The 19,720-nt window shown below is 36.4% G+C and overlaps 1 protein-coding gene across 6 annotated transcripts in view; it reads right to left on the bottom strand.

Moving 5' to 3' along the window:
* Positions 1 to 19,720, bottom strand: part of ANKRD28 (ankyrin repeat domain 28) — a 183,179-nt gene that overhangs the window by 54,887 nt on the left and 108,572 nt on the right. For 4 of the 6 annotated variants that reach the window (XM_054595438.1, XM_054595440.1, XM_054595439.1 and 1 more), the window contains 3 exons: positions 12,506 to 12,576; positions 5,999 to 6,199; positions 4,347 to 4,434 (listed from right to left, as the gene is read on the bottom strand). In XM_054595438.1, the coding sequence (XP_054451413.1) occupies positions 4,347 to 4,434; positions 5,999 to 6,199; positions 12,506 to 12,576 (360 nt within the window). The remainder of the gene's footprint in view (positions 1 to 4,346; positions 4,435 to 5,998; positions 6,200 to 12,505; positions 12,577 to 19,720) is intronic. The other 2 variants (XM_054595441.1, XM_054595443.1) reach the window with 1 other exon arrangement.

The raw sequence follows: 19,720 nt of genomic DNA, 5'->3' as shown, positions 1-19,720 counted from the left end.
AAATACCTATCAAACCAATAGTTGCCAAATCAAATGTGATTATCCTATAAAAGCATTAACTGGAACAAAAGATCCCTCACTATAGGTTACTTTCTCATCTGTGGCTCTAGAAAGACAGCTGCACGAGCTTACTGCAATGCAGTGAAATCCAGGACTTACAACACCCTTGAGGCTCAAAACATAAATACAGTTTTTAAAACTAGGCAAATGCATGATATTCACTAATGTGCCAAAAAGAAACTAAGTCCTTTTGATGTTTAAGACTAGAAGGCCCATGATACAACAGTATTGGAAAAACTGTTCAAAATCAACACATCATTCTAAGTAAATGACACAGATCATATTAATAGTACATACAAACTAGTAGATTCCTGGAAGTGTGAACTTTCCTAACATCCAGTAAGCCCTATTTTAAAAAGGGTTTATGCATAGGCAAATTCCTGAAGTTAAAATTGACAAGCACTAGGTTGGCCAAAAAGTCCATTTAGTTTTTTCTGTAAAATGAAAGACAGATTATTCATTCCCACTAATAACTCTATTGATTTGATCATCTGAGTATGTCGGCTATCTCCCACTACTGGCTTCCAGGGGATAGAGGTCAGGGGTGCTGCTAAACATGTTCCAATGCATAAGACAATAATTAATACAAATACAGCAAATAATTATTTGGCCAAAATGTCAATAGTACCAAGAAACTGCAAACCATTTTTGACATGTTCAATCAGTCATAGCACCTTCTCCACATGCTGCACAAATCTTTCTTTGTATTTTAGATGTGTTTACCTTTTTTGCAATAATAAATCATAATATGCTTAACATGTTGCTTCTTTTTTCCCATCTTCAATATTAAAATGGCTGAGCAAAAATTCATCAATCTTGTGTTTTTCTAAATGCACACTGATATGACAACTGTCACAATACAATCTAACAAAATTGTTTCAAATAAGTTAAAGACAACTAAGCACTACTAGAGCCATCTTATGGAAAAATCTAAATGAACTTTCGGGCCAACCCAATATTTATTTAAGCATATTTCAGAAATATTGTTGAATTCCTTTAATGGACACCGAAACCATTAGCAAGAGGTCTTTCCATACCTAGTTTGGAGATGACTTATTTAAAAGAAAAAAGAAAGTTCTAGAGTAAAATCAATGATACTGTCCTAGCTAGGTGGACCCTGTGCCTTCAGCTATGTGTTTTTCTCATCATTTTTACAGAATGATGCTACCAATGGAACTAGACTTCATTTAATTCATCTGGATGTATTTTTATTTTTATTTATTTATTTTTAAAGATTTATTTATTTTCAGAGAGAGGGGAAGGGAAGGACAAAGAGAGGGAAACATCAATGAATGGTTGCTTCCTGCACGTCCCCTACTGGGGACCTGGCCCACAACCCAGGCATGTGCCCTGACTGAGATCTGACTGAGAACCTTAGACCCTTTGGTTTGCAGGCCAGAACTCAATCCATTGAGCCACACCAGCCAGGGATAGATGTATTTTTAAAAGACGGTATCCATTTGACATGAATGATATACATAATTCTGTAGTTAATAACAACATCCTCTGAAAAAATATTGTATCTCTGCTGCTCTGGCTGGTGTGGCTTAGTGGACTGAGTGCTGGCCTGTAAACTGAAAGGTCATCTGTTCAATTCCCTGTCAGGGCACATGCCTGGGTTGTGGGTCAGGTCCCCATTTGGGGGTGAGTGAGAGGCAACCAATTGATGTTTCTCTCACACATCAATGTTTCCCTCCCTTTTTGTCCCTTCCCCTTTCTAAAAATAAATAAATAAATAAATAAATAAATAAACAATAAGCTTAAAAAATTATATCTCTGTAATGTGAATTTGATAAATGTAATCACTATACTTCAGGAATTTTGAAAATTTCCTACGTTTTTCTTTTGTTCATGAATGCACAAGGAAAGTAAAATTAGCTATGTTTAGAATTTATAAGTTTTTATGGAAAAGAAAAGAGGGAGGGAAAAATGCCATTTCAAATCCACTCACATTATGCATTGCTTCAAGAAGAAATAATGTAATGGCTGCTAATCAAGGTAACTAATAGTTATTCAGTACCTTCTATGTCAAAGTCATCATGGTAAGGTGACCTGAGGTAGAACTTGGATATTGCTAAAAGTAATGAAAGCAACAGAAAAGATGAATGTGTATAAGGGATTTTAAAGGGAGATTCACGGTAGGAGCAAAAATGGAGTATGGAGTGAGAAATGATCGATTCATTTTGGGGATGGAGGTGGGACTGGGGAACACTGACAGAGAATTCAGTTACAGCATAGATAAGAGTAGAGCCTAACAGAAAAGTAAGGGGAGTGCTGACCAGGGGGTAAGAAGGCCAGGGCAAATAAAGAAGCGTGTGAGAAATAAATTATAAGATTACTACATGTAATCCTAATGTCTCTTTTACTGATATTGACAGATTCTCTGAATATAAGTTAGATGTGACAATGACCTGGACTTAAGGCTTGTCTATTAGGCCAGTTGAGAGCTTCCTACTTTCATATGTCTAGCTCTCTTTAATACTGAATGCCTAGAACAGCTGAATAGTTTTAGAAGCCAGGAGTCAGCACTACTCTCTTTCCACATTAAAGGAAGGAAGAGACAGGGAAAGGGGAATTGTGAATTTCTTAATGTTTATGCTCAAAAATTAAGTGGACAGTGAGGTCCAAGAAACAGAATTTTATTTTCAATCCACAAGTGGGCTGAAAAGTGACACTTAGTGGATCAAGGAAAACAAAACTTTTTCTGAAGGCCCATGAGATACATACACTCAGCTATTTCGGGAGCTCCATTTCAGAGGTAAATCTACAGGCTATGAGGAGGGGACGTTAGGATGCCATAGGAGACCTGCTCCTGGATGTACACCTTCAGTTAACAGAACAAAATTGCTCATTACATAACTAGAGGCATAAATCTTTGGTATGAGAAAAATACCAAGAGATCATGATTTTCAGCTTTTGGTTTTCAAAACAGGGTCCAGCTGACAATGATATTAGCCTTCATTTTTTATCTTCCTTTACACCCACACTATTGGTCAGATTTGCAATTTAAGATGGCACTATAACTTTTTAGTTTTTTCTAATACAGGCTGAGGATTTTTCTAGACCTTAAGGTTACTGATAATTGGTTTAATTTATTTTCTTATATTATCCTATTTTAAAATTTTATAATTTTTAAAATTAGTAATTTTCCATGGATTCTTCCTTTAATCTTTTACTTTTAAGTGAGATATTGGAAAAAAGAAACAAAACCTAGAGCAGGGAGTAATGAGGAAAAGCTACGAATATAAGAAACGTGGCCAACTTGCTGTCTTTGTAATCAGGTATCTCTGAGTGGTACATCAGGGAATACCAGTGTTACACAGAAGGCATGTCAGTCCATACCAATTTTCTGAAGCTAGAGGAATAGCAGAAGAAAGAATGAGAGACACCCTTTGAGGGGGAGAGAAAAAGCCCTGAACTCCATGGCTGCCAACAGAGGAGTGTTCTCAGTTCTTTTTTAAGAAATTAGAAAATGAAAGCCTGTATCTATGGCTTCCTCCCAGAGGTACAACCCTAGTCTTGCAGGACTTTGCACAGTTTCGTGGCAGACTGTACTTCTTCTATGCTTAGAGATCTTCTTTCATCTGTAAGACAGTATTTCTATTCTATTCTTTTTGTGCATTTTAAAATACCCTGAGGTAAGGCGATGTGCTTCCTGCTGTCCAAGTTACCTCAAGAACTAATTAATGTTTTTGTGAATATTTTGGTCACAAAGTTACATAGGTTTTGGGTGGTCTTCCCCAGGACTATTTTCCCATGAGCTCGGTTAGTTTTAGAGTACAGTTTTGCAGATCCTGAGATTTTCCCCAAAACACATACATGATGTTCCAGCAGAAAAGCCTATATTGTAAGCCTCAGTCTCTTTCAGTGAAATTATTGTTGGTGCCCATTTAACCCACTGTTTGGCCCAAAATAACAGGCTTCCTAATTCATTTTCATAACCGCTACCTTAATATTCCCCTAAAAGCAAGGATGGGTAGGAGAATAGTCTTTTAGGAAACACTAATCTGTATTACATATTCCAGGCTTGCGTCTAGGATCTTTCTCCCATTAAAGGTAAACAGAATTAATTTCAAACAGCTCTTAGAAGAATTGAACTCATGCCCTCTTGTTCTGACAAACCTCCCCACTACCAGGCTGGTTTCACTTGGGTAGCAAACTCAGATATGGTATAACTTCTCACTGACCTAAAAGGCAGATATGACACCAAGTGGAAGAACTAAAATGCACAACTTTTTCTGAATACATAATTTAAAAAACAAAAAATACATTTAAAAAGTACATACCCATATAAGCTGCCCAATGGATTGCACGTCTATCTTTCTTGTCAAAAGCATTAATATTGGCACCTCTAGACAGGAGTAGTTTGACCATCTGGAATTACAATAAACAATTAGAAAAATTCAGAAGTACAACTCTTGGTGAATATCACTTCTGATGAATACGCTTCTCAATCTCTCGTTCTGAATTTCAGCATTTACTTAAAGGAGCATTTTTACTTAATTCAATAAATAACAGGGTAAAATATGAAAAAGGGCTCACTGTGGGTGTTACTGAAGTTAGACATCAGTGTCTTTTAAAGATGCCACTTTGTGTCCTGGTATTCTATGAACAACTAAGTACAAATCTGGAAAGCCTAAGATGAAATATTTAAAAACAGGTTTTATTCCTTTTTTATAGACTGAAGTGTTATTAAAATGCAAAGCACACTCTCATTCCAGAAATGTCTTAAATTTAATTCAAACACAAGTGTGGTGTCCACAGCATGATTAGTCCTGGACATCATCACACAATCTACTTACCTCATAATATACCAAAAATAGTATTTCTATAATGCCTAACCTTATTTTTAAGAGTTTCCCCAATGAAAAGGGCATTCCAGATTTCTAAAAGGGATACATCTTCTGATCTTAACCACAGTGGAGGTAAGAATTCTATGTTGCAAAGGCAGAGAAGATTAGTGAAAATAACACTGCAGGCATTAGCTCTCAGCCAGAGAATCTTGGGAATGTCACTTTACCTCTTTTAGTTACTGTATCTATAATAAAAATGAAGGATTGGACAACATGGCTTCATAGGTCCTTCTAATTCTGGGTTTCGTTCTTTCCTAAGTCTTCTGTGTACACATAAACTCTCTTCTTTGCTATGGTGACACCTAACATTAGATAATGCTTGTTGTATAAGATAATTAAATACTTATTTTCTTAAATTGTGTTCTTCTAAGGATCTATCGCCAAGGAATAAACTGTAAGAAACTGTCTTCTAAACTCCACCTCCCTTTGCTACTATGTTTCTGGGAGGACAATAAACTGCTCTGTCTTTCTAGATTATTTTTACAATGACAGAACACAGTCTTCACACTGTTATAGTTGGCAGTGTTCTTCTTTGTCTTCCTAGATTGATTAAGAAAATCAAGTAGTATGTGGGTTTATCTAATAAATTAATTTCTAAATTTGAGAAAGTTATATCATAAATTATGAAAGAAGTTTAAGGCTTTGCATAGTAAATTTAGACTAAATTTGCAAGATATGTATTTTTGCCTGCTTTTATCATGAACTAATGAATGGCTAAAAAAGGAAAGTTAATTAATAATTGGGGGAATGGGAGGACATAGGGAGAAAGAATCACTGTCTAACTCAGCGATTTTCAATGGGTGTGTGACAACAATTTTTAAATCATGCAGTACTTGACCATTTAGTCAGAGGCACTGATCACTTCTCCCTTAGACTGTCAAATAAAAAAATGACAACTGCCAACACAACGACAGCTGTCTGGTGTCAATCAGTCAAAATTATACCTATTATTATTATTATTTTGGTCAGATTGGCAAAATATATATTTTTTTGGAGTGCTGCAGAATTTTAGTATATAATTAATTTGCGTCATGAGATGAAAAAAGGTTGAAAATCACTGGTCTAACTGAATACCAATCACCTACCTCCCCATGTCCGCTGAAAGCTGCATGATGTAATGCAGTTCTCCCTGCTCGATCAGACACGTTTACATTACTCAGAAGAGGTACCAAAGCTTCAGCACACTTTACGGCTTTATTAGCAGCAGCTACGTGTAAAGGGGTTTGCCAATTTTTGTCTCGAGCATTAACATCTGCAGAATGCTTCAAAAGTACCTGAACTGCTTCCTAAAACACATAAAGAGTTATAAAAGACAAATGAGTTACAGTTTTAGAAGTTTTATATATATCAAGGGAATAAAATTTCCTGAGTAAATAAAAACAGTCCTGGCAGAATCTGCTATAAATAATTAGAAACTTACTAAAAAAACCCCAAAATATTTTTAAAGGCAGCACTCAGAGCCATACAAGGTGCATTAAGATAAAAAATTTCCCTTTTCTATCCTCCAGTTAAAGGCAAAACAATCTATATCAAAATGTGCAAGAAGACATACTAACAAATATTCTTTAAAAACAATCATTAACTCTTGTTTTTTGAGATGGTGAGATAAAATTAATTTGTACTTTCAACAGTCTTAAGGAGATCTATTGCTTTGCCATTAAATATTTAAAACTTTAAAATATAATTATGTTCCAAAGTACTATATATGCTTTATTTTACAAAATAAAAGATCCTCAGGATCTAGTTTCTTAGAGAGAAAGGGAGGTGGTAGGGGAGAGAGAGACACAAAGTCTTTGCTGTGATGCTACTTGGCAGGAAAGTTGGTGTTGACAAAGCAATTTAAGAATTTACTGTTCAAAGGTATTTGCCTCCTAGAAGCACAAGGAAAACTTCACAACACACCTCATGGCAAGATCGTAAGAAATCCAGTATGCTGCCAACATTAAACAATATAATCAGAACTGAAAAATAATTTTCTCCTTACAGTGATAACCCTATCTTTGGAAGATGAATGACAAACTACAAATGAAATGGGCCAGTATCAGAATAGAATCATTTCAAGACTTGTAAAACTAATACTCAATTTTCTTAGCTGTAAAGTAGGGATATACCACCTGCCCATCACTTAAGTCTGCTATACAAAAAAAAAAAAAAAAACCCCACAAAAAACCAAAAAACAAAACCAAAAAAAAAAGTACATTAAGTGTTCAAAAGTGTATAAACATGCAAAGTAGCAAGGAAGGCTACACAAAATACTATTATCTATGATTCACATGTAGCTTTTTAAGTTGTTGAAATCAAAAGTGATCAAAACTGTTTCAAATATGAGAAACAGCACAATTACTTAACAGGGATGGCAAAAGACTGGATAGATGTCCAGTAATCTGTCAGTCAACATGGTAAGGAAATCAGCCAGCTCATCAAAGATATAGAGACCTACTCTATGATCCCACAATTCTGCTCCAGTTACATATTTACCCAAAAGAAATTTCAAAAGACCCATCTAAGAATGTTTATAGTAGCTTTATTCCTAAGAGCCAAAAACCAGAAATGCAAATGTCCAACAAGAAAATGAATAAACAAACTGCTGTACTTTCATATAATGAAATACTACTCAGCAATAAAAGGAATGAACCATTAAAATACACAATAATATTAATGAATCTCAAAAATGTGATGTTGAATAAAAGTGAAGACACAAGAGCACATACTGTGTGACTGCATTTCTATAAAGTTCCAGAATAGGCAAAGCTATTCTATGGTAAGAGAAAGCAGAATATGGATAGCCTCTGGGGGCACGAGGACTAACTGAACAGGGAAGGACATGAGCAAACTTACAGGGGGGTGGCAATCTTTTTCTTAAATGGGGAAAAGATCACATGGGTGTATACATTTGCCAAAATTCAAGAGAACACACTTAAAATCTGTGCATTTCACTGTAAATTATACTTCAATTTTAAAAGAAATGGGGAAAAGGATATAAGGAAGAAGATATATTCCCTATGTAGTCACAAAATTATGGAAAACTTGGTAGAAACAGTATCAGGATTCTCCATCTTCATCCTTAAGGGGATATTGTACAATAACTTGGTGGATAAAACTAACACTATACTGGGAAATATTAGTAGGTATGTTAAAAAGTGTTTAAGAAAATAATTTAAAAAACAAAATGAAGAATATGGAATTGGATAAATTGGGCAAATATAGCATTTGCAGATGCCAGGCTTTCCTTATTCATACCCACTCTGGAATTCATAATACATGCATTAAAGCTTCTGAAAAGTCTGGAGAATATTCATGTTCCATTAGCAAGAACAGAAAAGTCATTAACTATTCCCCCCCCCCCCCCCCCCACTGAAAAGTAAGAATCAATCCTGTTTATGGTAGGTGAGGGTAAGAAAAGCTGTAAACACAGTCACTAAAACTCTAGAATCAAGAAAGACCAAAGTTTGAGCCCTGGGTCCAATACTTAGGACTGAATTGTGTCACCTCACAATTTATATATTGAAACTCTAAACTTCTATGTGACTGTACTTGGTGAGATCATAAGGGAGGGACCCTAATCTGACAGAACTGGTGGCTGAGAGGGAGGGAGAGAGTGAGTATAGAAGGTAGGGAGGGAGAGACTGATTTCCCTGCCTCCATATTTCTCCACAATGTGAAGACACAGGGAAAAGGCCGCAGTCTGCAAGCCAGGAAGAGAGCCCTCACCAGAAACTGACCCTGATGGACCTTGATCTGGGACTTCTAGTTTCCAGACTGAGAAAATACATTTCTGTTGTTTCAGCCACTCAGTCTATGGTATTTTGTTGTGGCAGCCCAGGCTGACTAATATAGCCACCATTTACTACTTGGAATTATATGTGTCAGATCACAAAAGCAGTGATTTTCAAAAATTCAGAGAAAACTAAAGAAATCTCTGAGGACTGGGAGATACAAAACAAAACAGGTGAATTTCTGACAATTACAAACCAATGAGCCTGATGTCATATCTCAGTAAAATCCTGGATCTATCATCACTACATTATAAGCACTTAGAAAGTAATGTAGGGATAATCAAGGGTATATACATGGTTGTCAAAGTGTGCCCTGACTTTAAAGAAAAAGAAAAACCTAGCTAAGTAAATGTCCTATGACATTGATTTAAATAAGGTTATTGAATATGGAGTGATGACAACAGGTTAAATAATTATATACAAAGAGTACTTATTCATGACTTGGGGTCAATCTAGAATAGTCTGTACACCAGTAGCTGTCTTTGGCTCTACCTTTTAAGCAATTTTACCATTGATTTGAAGTCAGGTATAGGAAAAAGAAGGCAAACAGATTCACAAATAAAAAATGTTTGGATGGACTGCTAATATCTTGCATGACAATATCATTTAAACTCAGTTATCTTGATAGAACTAATATGAAATTCCTGAAGTTATGTTAAAAAAAATAAATGTCTATCCTCCAGAGGAACCAGCAGTGTGATGTGGCTTCTTACAAAAAACAAACAAAAAAACTCGCCCTAGCTGGTGTGGCTCAGTGGACTGAGTACTGACCTGCGAACCAGAGGGTTGCAGGATTGATTCCCACTCTAAGGCACATGCCTGGGTTGTGGGCCAGGTCCCTCCCGTAGGGAATGCAATGTGTGGATTAGCAACCACACATTGATGTTTCCCTCCTTCCCTTCCCCTCTATAAAAAAATAAATAAAATCTTTTAAAAAAAACAAAAAAACCAAGCATACACACAAAAGCCCTTCTACCCAGAAATCAATTTATTGAAAAGAATATTCCACACTAAAAGGGAGATGAATTATATGCTATACTTGAAGAATGATAGTCACAATCAGTTGTGCAGACAAGCTGAGACCACCAGCCAGTAAGACCAGGTGTGTGGAAACTATGTCACTAAAGGAGAGTTGAGGAGCTTGGGATACTTAACCTGAAGCAGTCTTTCTCAATCCAGGTTCAGTGAGGGAATTCAGCCCTAGGCATTCACTGTATGAAATAAACCTCTATTCTGCATCCACAATGCACAATGAAAGAAATAGTCACTCCAATCATCTTCTGCAGGGCTTACTTCTCAGGGTATCTCAAAACTATAAATTAAAAGCTACCTAAATTTTTTCCTTTTACATACCCCTCTGTGTGATGTTTTCTATTAAATGAAACCAGTATAAGCTCTATTTTGCTCTCAGGATGAAATATGAATAATTAAAAAAATGTTGGTGAAATTGATAACCTTGATTAGGTTTGCCAACAGTTTTGCTAATTTTGAGATTTTCTTTTTAAAAGAAAAATGACCCTCAGAGTTTACAGAAGTTTTATTTTTTATGAAATGATCACATTTTATAGCTATTTTCCAAAAGCTGGATGATGCTCCACAGTCGGGTAGACCAGTTGAAGTTGACCGCAATCAAGCCATTAAATGAGAACGATCGACATTATACCACACGGGAGACAGCTGACATACTCAAAATATCTGTATCAATAAAGTTGTTTATGAAAATGAAAAATGTGTCTTTTATTTTATAGAAAAACGAAATGGACTTTTTGGCCAACGCAATATATACTTTTTGAACATCAGTAGTCAGCCAAGTCTCTGGGTGGAAACTGCAATCTTCCTCTAACATTAATTAAAATAATTAAAGAAAATCTTTAAGAATTTTTTATCTGTTTTACAATCTCTGGAAACAAAGTGTTCTTTCTGATGATTTAGTTTGGCAACACTACATTAATCTTATTTTTTATCCTCACCTGAGGATTTTTTTTAATTGATTTGAGAGAGAGAAAGAAATTGACCAGTTGCCTCCTATATGCACCCTTAGTGGTGACTGAACTCACAACCTAGATATGTGCCCTGATCGGGAATCAAATCTGCAACCTTTTGGTGCATAGGACAATGCTCCAACCAGGTCACCAGGCCAGGGCAAAACACCACTAATTTTAACCATCATATTCCCAAGAGTAATACCAAGAAGTAGATAGGTATGACTATCTTATTAATAGATTGCAATGATGGTAAAGTTTATTTTTTCCTTAACTGCCTTTAATTTTTTTAAATCCTCACTGAGAATATGTTTGTTGATTTTAGAGATGGGGGGAAGGGAGGGAGAAACATCGATCAGGTGACTCCCGTACATACCCCAAACTGGGATTAAACCCACAACCTAGGTATATGCCCTGATTGGAACTGAACCTGCAACTTTTTGGTGTACAGGACAATGTTCAACCAACTGAGCCTCCCGACCAGGGCTTTAATGCTTTTATTTAAAGAAATTTCCTTACAAGAGAGCTAACTACAAACTTAACATTACCGGGAAATTTCAGAATTTAAAGTATTTTAGTTAATATATTTTAGTTTCCATGATAGTCCTCGGATTTTCCCAAGATCACACAGCTAGAAAGTGACAAGGTATAGCTGAAACCAGTTTCTCCAACCCCAGTTCCATAGTTCATCAGCTCCAGCACACCAACGGCCCAGATCTGACTTACAGTGCGTTCTCAAGTGTACACACTGTTCCCTCCCTCCTTCTCCCAACCAGTAGGCCGTAGCTAACACACTGCCTCTGTCACACTGCAGGGCTTATAATCATTCCCACTCACTTTCCCCCTTCCTACTTCTTTTCACTTGCCCAACACTCTTGTTCTGGGTTCATGATGTAGTTCACAATGAGGAAAGCAAAGAAGGATGAAGAGGCAGGAGTTTCCCCAGTTTCTCTTGAAGAAACATCCTCCTGAGGCACTGGAGCTTCCCTTTCCTCCTCCCATGAGGGGGAAATGGAGCATTAGCAACATTTCCTTATCTCACAATTTTAATAACTAAAGAAGCACTGAGTTAACATTAATTTACATAACCACACATTTTCATATTTTAAATTATTTTTCAAATATTTCAATAAGCATCAACCATCATAAGATAGGCAAAAGGGGTACTTTGGGCACAATGAAATTTTTAAAAGCACCCAATACATTTTAGAAAGGAATAAAAATGACAGGAAAAAGGAGGGCCCAAGTTTTGTCCCATTTCTGCTACTCAAGAGATGAGTGGTTTCTGGTAAATCATTTCTTAGAGTTTCCTCAAAAATATTTATCCTACATGGATGTCTGAGGACTAGAAGATATAAAAAATATAAAAAGAATGTTCTCCAAAAACATCAGTTACCTGGAAGAGCTAACAATATGTAGGGTTGTAAATAAGCAGGAACTGTTCTTCCTCAAAAGACACCACACTTTTATATTATATGTTTCAAAATACGTAAAATGGGAGATCAAGTAATGTTTTGAAACTAATTCCAGTGTTTACCTAAGCAATATTTCAATCATCATTATACACTGCTGAGACTACTTGATCAGTCAGTAGAACCTTTGCAACACGTCTATTACATTATTGTGAACCCATGAAGCTCTGAGAAGGACTTTATAAGATCGAAAAATAATTCCTCTCTTATAGGAAGTACTTTTTCTACTCTCCACTATTTCAGACTCTCTATTTTCAGTTGCTTTTCCTTCTTTTGAAAATACAAAATTTAAATATGGGCTCATAGGCAAGCCTACTTAATGTTTTTTATATACAATATATGTACTAAGAGAAATTTCATACCTCACTACAAGATGCAACTGCTCTGTGTAAAGGTGTCAACCATTTGCTGTCTTTGGCATTAACTCTAGCTCCTGCAACAAGAAGAAAAAAATAAATTGAAATATTTCTGCATAAAATATTTTAAGTATATCTCCTGAAATAGTTACATATAATCCAAATTGGATAAGTAACAATCGAAAAATTAGTACTTCATTTTTATACTTTATGTTAATAAATTACCCTTAAATTACAAAACAAAACTATCTTTTTAAATTGATATAATTATCCAATAAGGTACTAGCTCATTTTTATTAAAAAGATTATGTAGGCTAGAAAAGCCACCTTTATACAGAGCATATCCAAAGTAAAGAATCAGGTTCCACTTTAGAATGTATGTTAAAGACTCAAATGCTTAAATAAGTAAGAATACTCAGAGGTAAAATGGAAGTTTTCACTATATTTCTTTACTAATGAATGTATAATGTTATAAAGCAACATAATATCAAAATAGTTTTCCAGTGACAATTAAAAATGCATTAGTACTCTAAAGTTATTGTACAAATTGGATATAATGGCTACAGAAAGGAAAAAATTGAGAAAGCAACAAACCAGCCCACATGTCTTTCCAGGTTATACCTAAAGTTTAAAGTAATAATTAAAAAAAAATCAATTATGTATAGTTGTTTAAAAATAATTAAGTCAAGAAACAAAAAATTATCCTTAATAGAATGGAAATACTTTTAGTAAGACAAAAAGCGCATTATATAATTTGAGGCGGTGGGGAAATCCACTGCACTATGAGCAATCTTAGGTTTATACCCAAAATCATAACTAGGTTTCCATATCCAGTCCAACCTCCTTATTTTCTAGATGATGAATTTGCAGATACAGCGAACACCTCAATGTCAGAGTCAACCATAGCAGAACTAAGATTAGAATTTAGGCCTCCTAATGTTTACATTCTGTTTTCAGTGTGACATTCCAGGGAATAATCAAGCACAGTGATTCCAAGTTATAGATCTAGTAATTACTAGCTATGTGCCTCTAATTAGGTGCTTGATCCTTTGAACCTAAGTTTTTTAATCTATGATACAGATCTCCTAATATCTTGTTACAAACATTAACATCTAATACATGTACCTAGTACACATAGCACAGACATACTAGAGGCAGATTTAAAAGTCTTGACTGTTAAGAGAAAATGAAATGATGCAGGTTAGGAAATCATCCACAAATACAGCAGGTGAAATTCTGTGTAGCTGACCCTCTGTGGCAGTGAAAGCAGGAACACCGAAAGAATCAAAAACCAATATGAGAGCTTTCAAAATTGCTCAGTTAGGCTTTGGGAAGAGAGTCAGCAAAATAAAGCAGAAGCCAGAGAGAGTAGTATACTTACTTATGTAATAAATATTTAAACAACTATCTACCAGTCTCTATAGAGAACAAGATGGTTAAAACATAAGACAGCCTGACCACAATAAGGTCAGCATTTGTTTGTGTAAGAGGTAGAACGTAAAAAGTGAAAGATTTATATGATCTGAAGAGAAACCAGTGTATATATTAAGAGGTAGAATGTAGACAGTATAATATTTGAAATGCTTATAGTTTAGAAGGTTGGAGAGCTACACACAGTGAAGAAGCGATATAGAAGGCAGGCTCCTTAATTCTCCATTTATCTGCTTGGAAAGTCAATGGTTCTCTATCGGTCCACCTCTTTCTATAATTTTGCATTTATGTGTGTGCTAAAAGGGCAAGTCTTGGCATTAAAGCCTCAAGGGTAGTGACAGAGACTGAGAAGAGACAAGTGCCCTCCACAGACAAAGGTAGAGAAGAATGAGGCCTGATAGCGGAGCTTTAACAAATGGGAATGGTTATTAAGTCTGAATCAAGGTATTAATTAACAACAAAATAGAATGTGGTCACAAAAAATGAGGAGGATCTGTGTGCTTATAAAGCTGTGTGAAGGAAAAAGTAAAAGACACAGTGAGAACTGCATGAATGATGTTCATTACTTTTACATAGAAAAAGACAGAGATCATATCTATATTCATATTTGCTTTGTATGTATAAAGAAACACTGTAGGACCGCCAAGACATTAATAAAAGTGATTGCCTATGTGACTGTGTTGGTGGTGGGGAGCAATGAGAATTGGGTGATGTGATGGGGGACTGGGGTAAAAAGGCAACTTCACCTTATTCCTTGTAATTAAAGTGTGTGTGCGTGCAATTTTTAAACAAAATTGAAATACTACCTACTCAAAAAATGAAATTTATTTCACAGGGAATAAGAGGAGTGGTCATAAAAAATTCCAAGAATTTGACTTCAAGTGCAAAGAAAAAAAAAAGAAAATTACTAGGAAGACAGTAAAGGTAAGGTGGTCTTTCTTTCGGTTATGAGTTAGTTATCAGACATACAATTGAAGGAAGAAAATCTTATTTTCATGGCACATTTGGCAGCTCAAAGAAAAAAATCCATGCTGACTTCATTCTGCCATTTTAAGTTATAATAATTAGTTTTTCTTTCGTTTAATTTTTAATTTATCAGAGAATATGAATGACTACAACAAAAAATACACTAATGATACCACTACTTGCTACTGATAGACAATTAAATTTAAAAAATTGGCTTGCTCTTTTTAGATTCTAAAGATACTTACCTGCAGGAAGACAAGCAAAATGGGATTTTAGACCTATAATTATCATCATTCTCAGAAGAAACACGTCTTTTCTTAAATCGTGTGTTTCTTCTAATAGCACTAATCAAATGTTTTAATTCCTTGGCCATTAAAGGTCAGGTATGTGAGAAATGGCTGGGCTATCTCTAAGGGCACCAAGAGAACGAATTATCTCCCCTGCCCACACTGGTCATTAGTATATGCTTTACATATTAACTGACCACTGCAGCATAACAATGTATATTACAAAAGCAGCAGCTAGTCAGAAAATGGAAAATAACAAGGAGCAACAAACACAGCAGCACACTTCAGCTGTCCAGGCTCTCAGAGCTCAACTTGCGAACTCTCAGCAAGGTAACAAAAGAGCTCCAAAGTTAGCAACATACAAATAAACAAACTACAGCACAAAAATAAACTGCCAAGTTATCTAGGAATGGAAAAGACATTTCTAGAGTAAGATTAATCCAACTGAAAACTAGCCACAAAGGCTAACACTAAAGATGGAGACGGGGGAAAAAAGCTGATCTACTTAAAACACAAAACAGTCTTCATAGAAATAACACCAAAACTAACAGCTCTGGTGGTATCATCACATGATCTGTACATGTCAGAGTATAATATTTGTGGTTTATAAGGATAACTTTAAGTCATTGTGATGAATTTCTTTACTATTCCTAGTTATTAAAACAGAAAAAATATAAAATAGCAGCCCCATCACAATTGCTGAAGTGACATTAGCGGGAGGCCCTGTGAAAAGAGAATGCACTGCTCAGAAACTGAAGGCAATAAAGACAGCAATTTAAAGATGATGTCATTGATGACTATTGCAAACCAACATTTACAGAATACCTCTTTAAGTGCTAGAAGTTCATCACATTAATCCAAAATGGTTATGCCCAATTACATAAAATAAAATAATTTCTATACTACTCTCCTTCTCCCAAAATTCCAGGTGTATCAACTGACCATTCTCTTAAGATTTGCAGCCAGAATCTATGCCACCTCAAATATCTGAATTTATACTCACTATTCCAGAGTAGATATGATTAGATTTCTGATATGTTAAAAGCAAAAGAAAACAAACAAGCAAAAATCTACTGCAGGGTCACTCAAAAAAGCTGTATTCATGATACCAGTAAGAGCAATGGTATCCAACTTTTTTGGCACCTGGGGTCGGTTTTATGGAAGACAATCTGTCCAGGGACCAGGGAGACTGGGGGGATGGGTAGGGGACGGCTTTATAGCCTGGCATCAGATGCAGCTTAACTGTCACGTGCCAACCACTGATAGGGTTTTGATATAAGTCTGCAAGTAATTGGTTAACTATGGTCTCTGTGCAGTCAGACCTCTCTGCTAATGATAGTCTGTATGTGCAGCCACTCCCCAGTGCTAGCATCATAGCCTCAGCTCCACCTCAGATCATCGGGCATTAGATTTTCATAAGGAGTGCGCAACCCAGATCCTTTGCATGCGCAGTTCACAGTAGGATTCGTGCTCCTACGAGATCGAATGTGGCCCCTGATCTGACAGGAGGCAGAGCTCAGGTGGTAATGCCAGTGATGTGCAGCATGCCAGTGATGCAGAGTGGCTATAAATACAGATGAAGCTTTGCTCCTTGCTCGCCACTTACCTCCTGCTGTGCAGCCCAGTGCCTAACAGACCACGGACCGATACTGTGGCCTGTTTTTTGTTTTGGCACCCAGGCTGTTGGCTGCTAAATGTAATAGTCTGATCATGACGCTGAATAAATGTCTTTAAAAAAAAAAAAAGGGCAATAGACCAACATCAGTCCATGGCTTGGGGCTTGGGACCCCCCGAGTAAGAGTATATAGAAAAATCCAGGGGGCAAGGGAAAGTGGTGGGGGGTAGACAGAGACAAATGTATTTGAAAAAATAAATTAAAAAATAAATAAATTTAAAAAAAGATGAAATTTAGGGGGAAAAAAAAAAGAAAAATCCAAACAAACAACTTCCTCTTACCCAATCTTCTCATTTAATATTTCATACATGTAAAAATATACTCTGAAATGACAGAGTTTTAGACAAAAATGTTTTTTAAGGTTAAGATTTCCAGAATAGAAGGTAAACAGCTAGCTCATCTGGAGATAAACTGAAAGGAATTTAAATAAAAAATCAGATTTACTTACGTTACTCTATTCTGGGCTCTAGATAGCAATGCAGTTGAAGAGAAGTATGGACATGTGAGGAGACAGTCAGGGGTAAGCGGAAAGAGCCCAGGAGTGGGGCCTGTGATCTAATAATGGCTCTGTAACCAATAGGCTGTGTGACCTGGGGCTGATACCCATAGCCTAAAGCTTCATTTGTTAATCATAGCTGTGTGTGTGCGTGTGCGTGCGTCTCTCTCTCTCTCTCTCTCTCTCTGGGGGGTGGTGTATAGGACAGGGAGAGGGGGATGAGAGGGGAAGGATGGGTCCCAGGCTGAAATAACACAGGTAGCTCCTATTTCTGCAAAGTGAGTTCTAAGAGTCAGTTACTCAAATCAGAGTATCCCATTTGACTCTAGGTCTCATTCTGCAAGATAACTGATGTACCTGTTCCCCCCGCCCCCAATCTAATCAGTCACCAACAACTGGCAATACTTTAATTTTGGGAACCTCAGTTATCAGTAAAAGCAGGGTTTTGCTAATCAGGGGTGTCCAACCTGTGGCCCGCAGGCCACATGCAGTCCACGATGGCTATGAACACAGCCCAGCACAAAATCGTAAATTTACTTAAAACATTTATAGATTTTTTTGTTTTCATTTGTGTTTGTGTATTTAATGTGTGGCCCAACACAACTCTTCTTCTTCCAGTGTGGTCCAGAGATGCCAAAAGGTTGGACATCCCTGTCAGATCTCTAAGATCCACTGTTAGTGATAACATTTTATGGTATTTTGAAATATACTCAGAATAAATTATTTCATACTTACTAAAAATATCTGCCCTACTTTAACATTAAATAGATGAGGTAGTAGTATCTTTATAACCTATACCAAGGGTCCTCAAATTACAGCCCATAAGCTGCTAGCTACCTACTGTGTAAATAAGGTTTTACTGCTAAGAGCCACATCTATTCATTAAGAGTTAAATTTATAGCTTTCACATTAATGCTGAGTAGTTACCAATGCAGTTACCAATGTGTCTGTAAGGTCCTTTACATAAAAACTCTGTCATCCTCTGATGTAGGCTATGTACTTCAGAATGATACTATTAGCTATTTGTTTTTCATATGTGTTTATAATAATTATAAATAGTCCCAAGTAATAATTTTCTAAAGCTTCTATTTGCAGAGAATAGTTCTCTCTGCTCCTAAGCTGCAGAGGAGACAGTTCATAGCCAGTAAACGGGGCCAGGAGCCAGGTACTTTCACTACTCTTCCCAAACTGGAAATAATGCTTTCCTTTGGCTGCCTCCCAAAAGCAGCGGCAAAAGCTTCAGATTCTGTTTTCAGGCTGGAAGCAGAATGAACAAAAGGCAGTTACATTTCTGTTTTCCCCCAACATCAACCTGTAATGTTGGGGGAAAAAACAACAGCTGCTGCACTGTATCATTTAAGAGGGAGTTATGGACACCAGATATTGTTGGTTGAACTGTACCCACCATGTCCAAATTCCTATGTTGAAGTCCTAACCCCAGCACCTCAGAATGTAACTTCATTTGGAAATTGGGTCTATACACAGGTAATTTAGTTAAAATGAGGTCATTAGATGGGTACTAATGCAATATGACTGGTATCCTTATAAGCAGGAGATATTTGAACAGACTTGTATAGATGGAAGTCACAAGGAGAAGGTGGTCAACTCTAAGCCAAGGAAAAAAGCCCAGAACAGATGCTTCCCTCACAACCCTGAGAAGAAACAAACCCTGTCAACACCTTGATCTTGAACTTCTAGGCTCCAAAAACTGAGAGAAAATAAATTTCTATTGTTTAAGGTATTCAACTTGTGGTACTTTGTTGTGGCAGCCCTAGTGAAATAATGCATCAGCCCTGTATGCTTTAGGTCTAATTCCTAATACCAAAAACATAATACTTCTATTTCCTTATCAAGGACTACATTTTCCATAAAAGGCCAATCAAATGACTTTGCGATGAATGCCTTATAGGACACAGTTACTAAACACACACCTAATAATGTGATGGAAACAGTCTGAGGTACTGTTAAATCTGTGGTTTTAAATATAAGCATACCCCATTTTATTGAGCTTTGATTTATTGTGCTTCACAGGTGTTGCCTTTTTTTTTCCTTTTTTACAAATGGGAGGAAAGATCTTCCATCAGCAAAAAGGTTATAACTTGATTTACTACGCTACTTGCTTTATTGTGGTCTGGAACCCAACCCACATTACCTCTGAGGTATGCTTGTACAAGCAATAAATAAAAAGCTCCCATAAAGGTATCTATACTTAGGCAGCCAAAAAATTAAGTCCTTAAAACAGAGTTCTTCAATGAAAGTCACTGCCTACACGAATTTGACTAAATGCTGGGGGTGGGCGGTAGCATGTATGTCAGGGGTGGGGTGCAAAGTGCAGAGGGGAGGGAAAGTCGTTCAGATTATGAAAG

The sequence above is a fragment of the Pteronotus mesoamericanus genome, unplaced genomic scaffold, assembly GCF_021234165.1.
Source record: "Pteronotus mesoamericanus isolate MK-2021 breed Mesoamerican mustached bat unplaced genomic scaffold, CSHL_Meso_final scaffold_54, whole genome shotgun sequence".
Lineage (NCBI taxonomy): Eukaryota > Metazoa > Chordata > Mammalia > Chiroptera > Mormoopidae > Pteronotus > Pteronotus mesoamericanus.
Note: the sequence above shows the minus strand (reverse complement) of the source record. Positions and strands in the feature narration are given on the sequence as shown.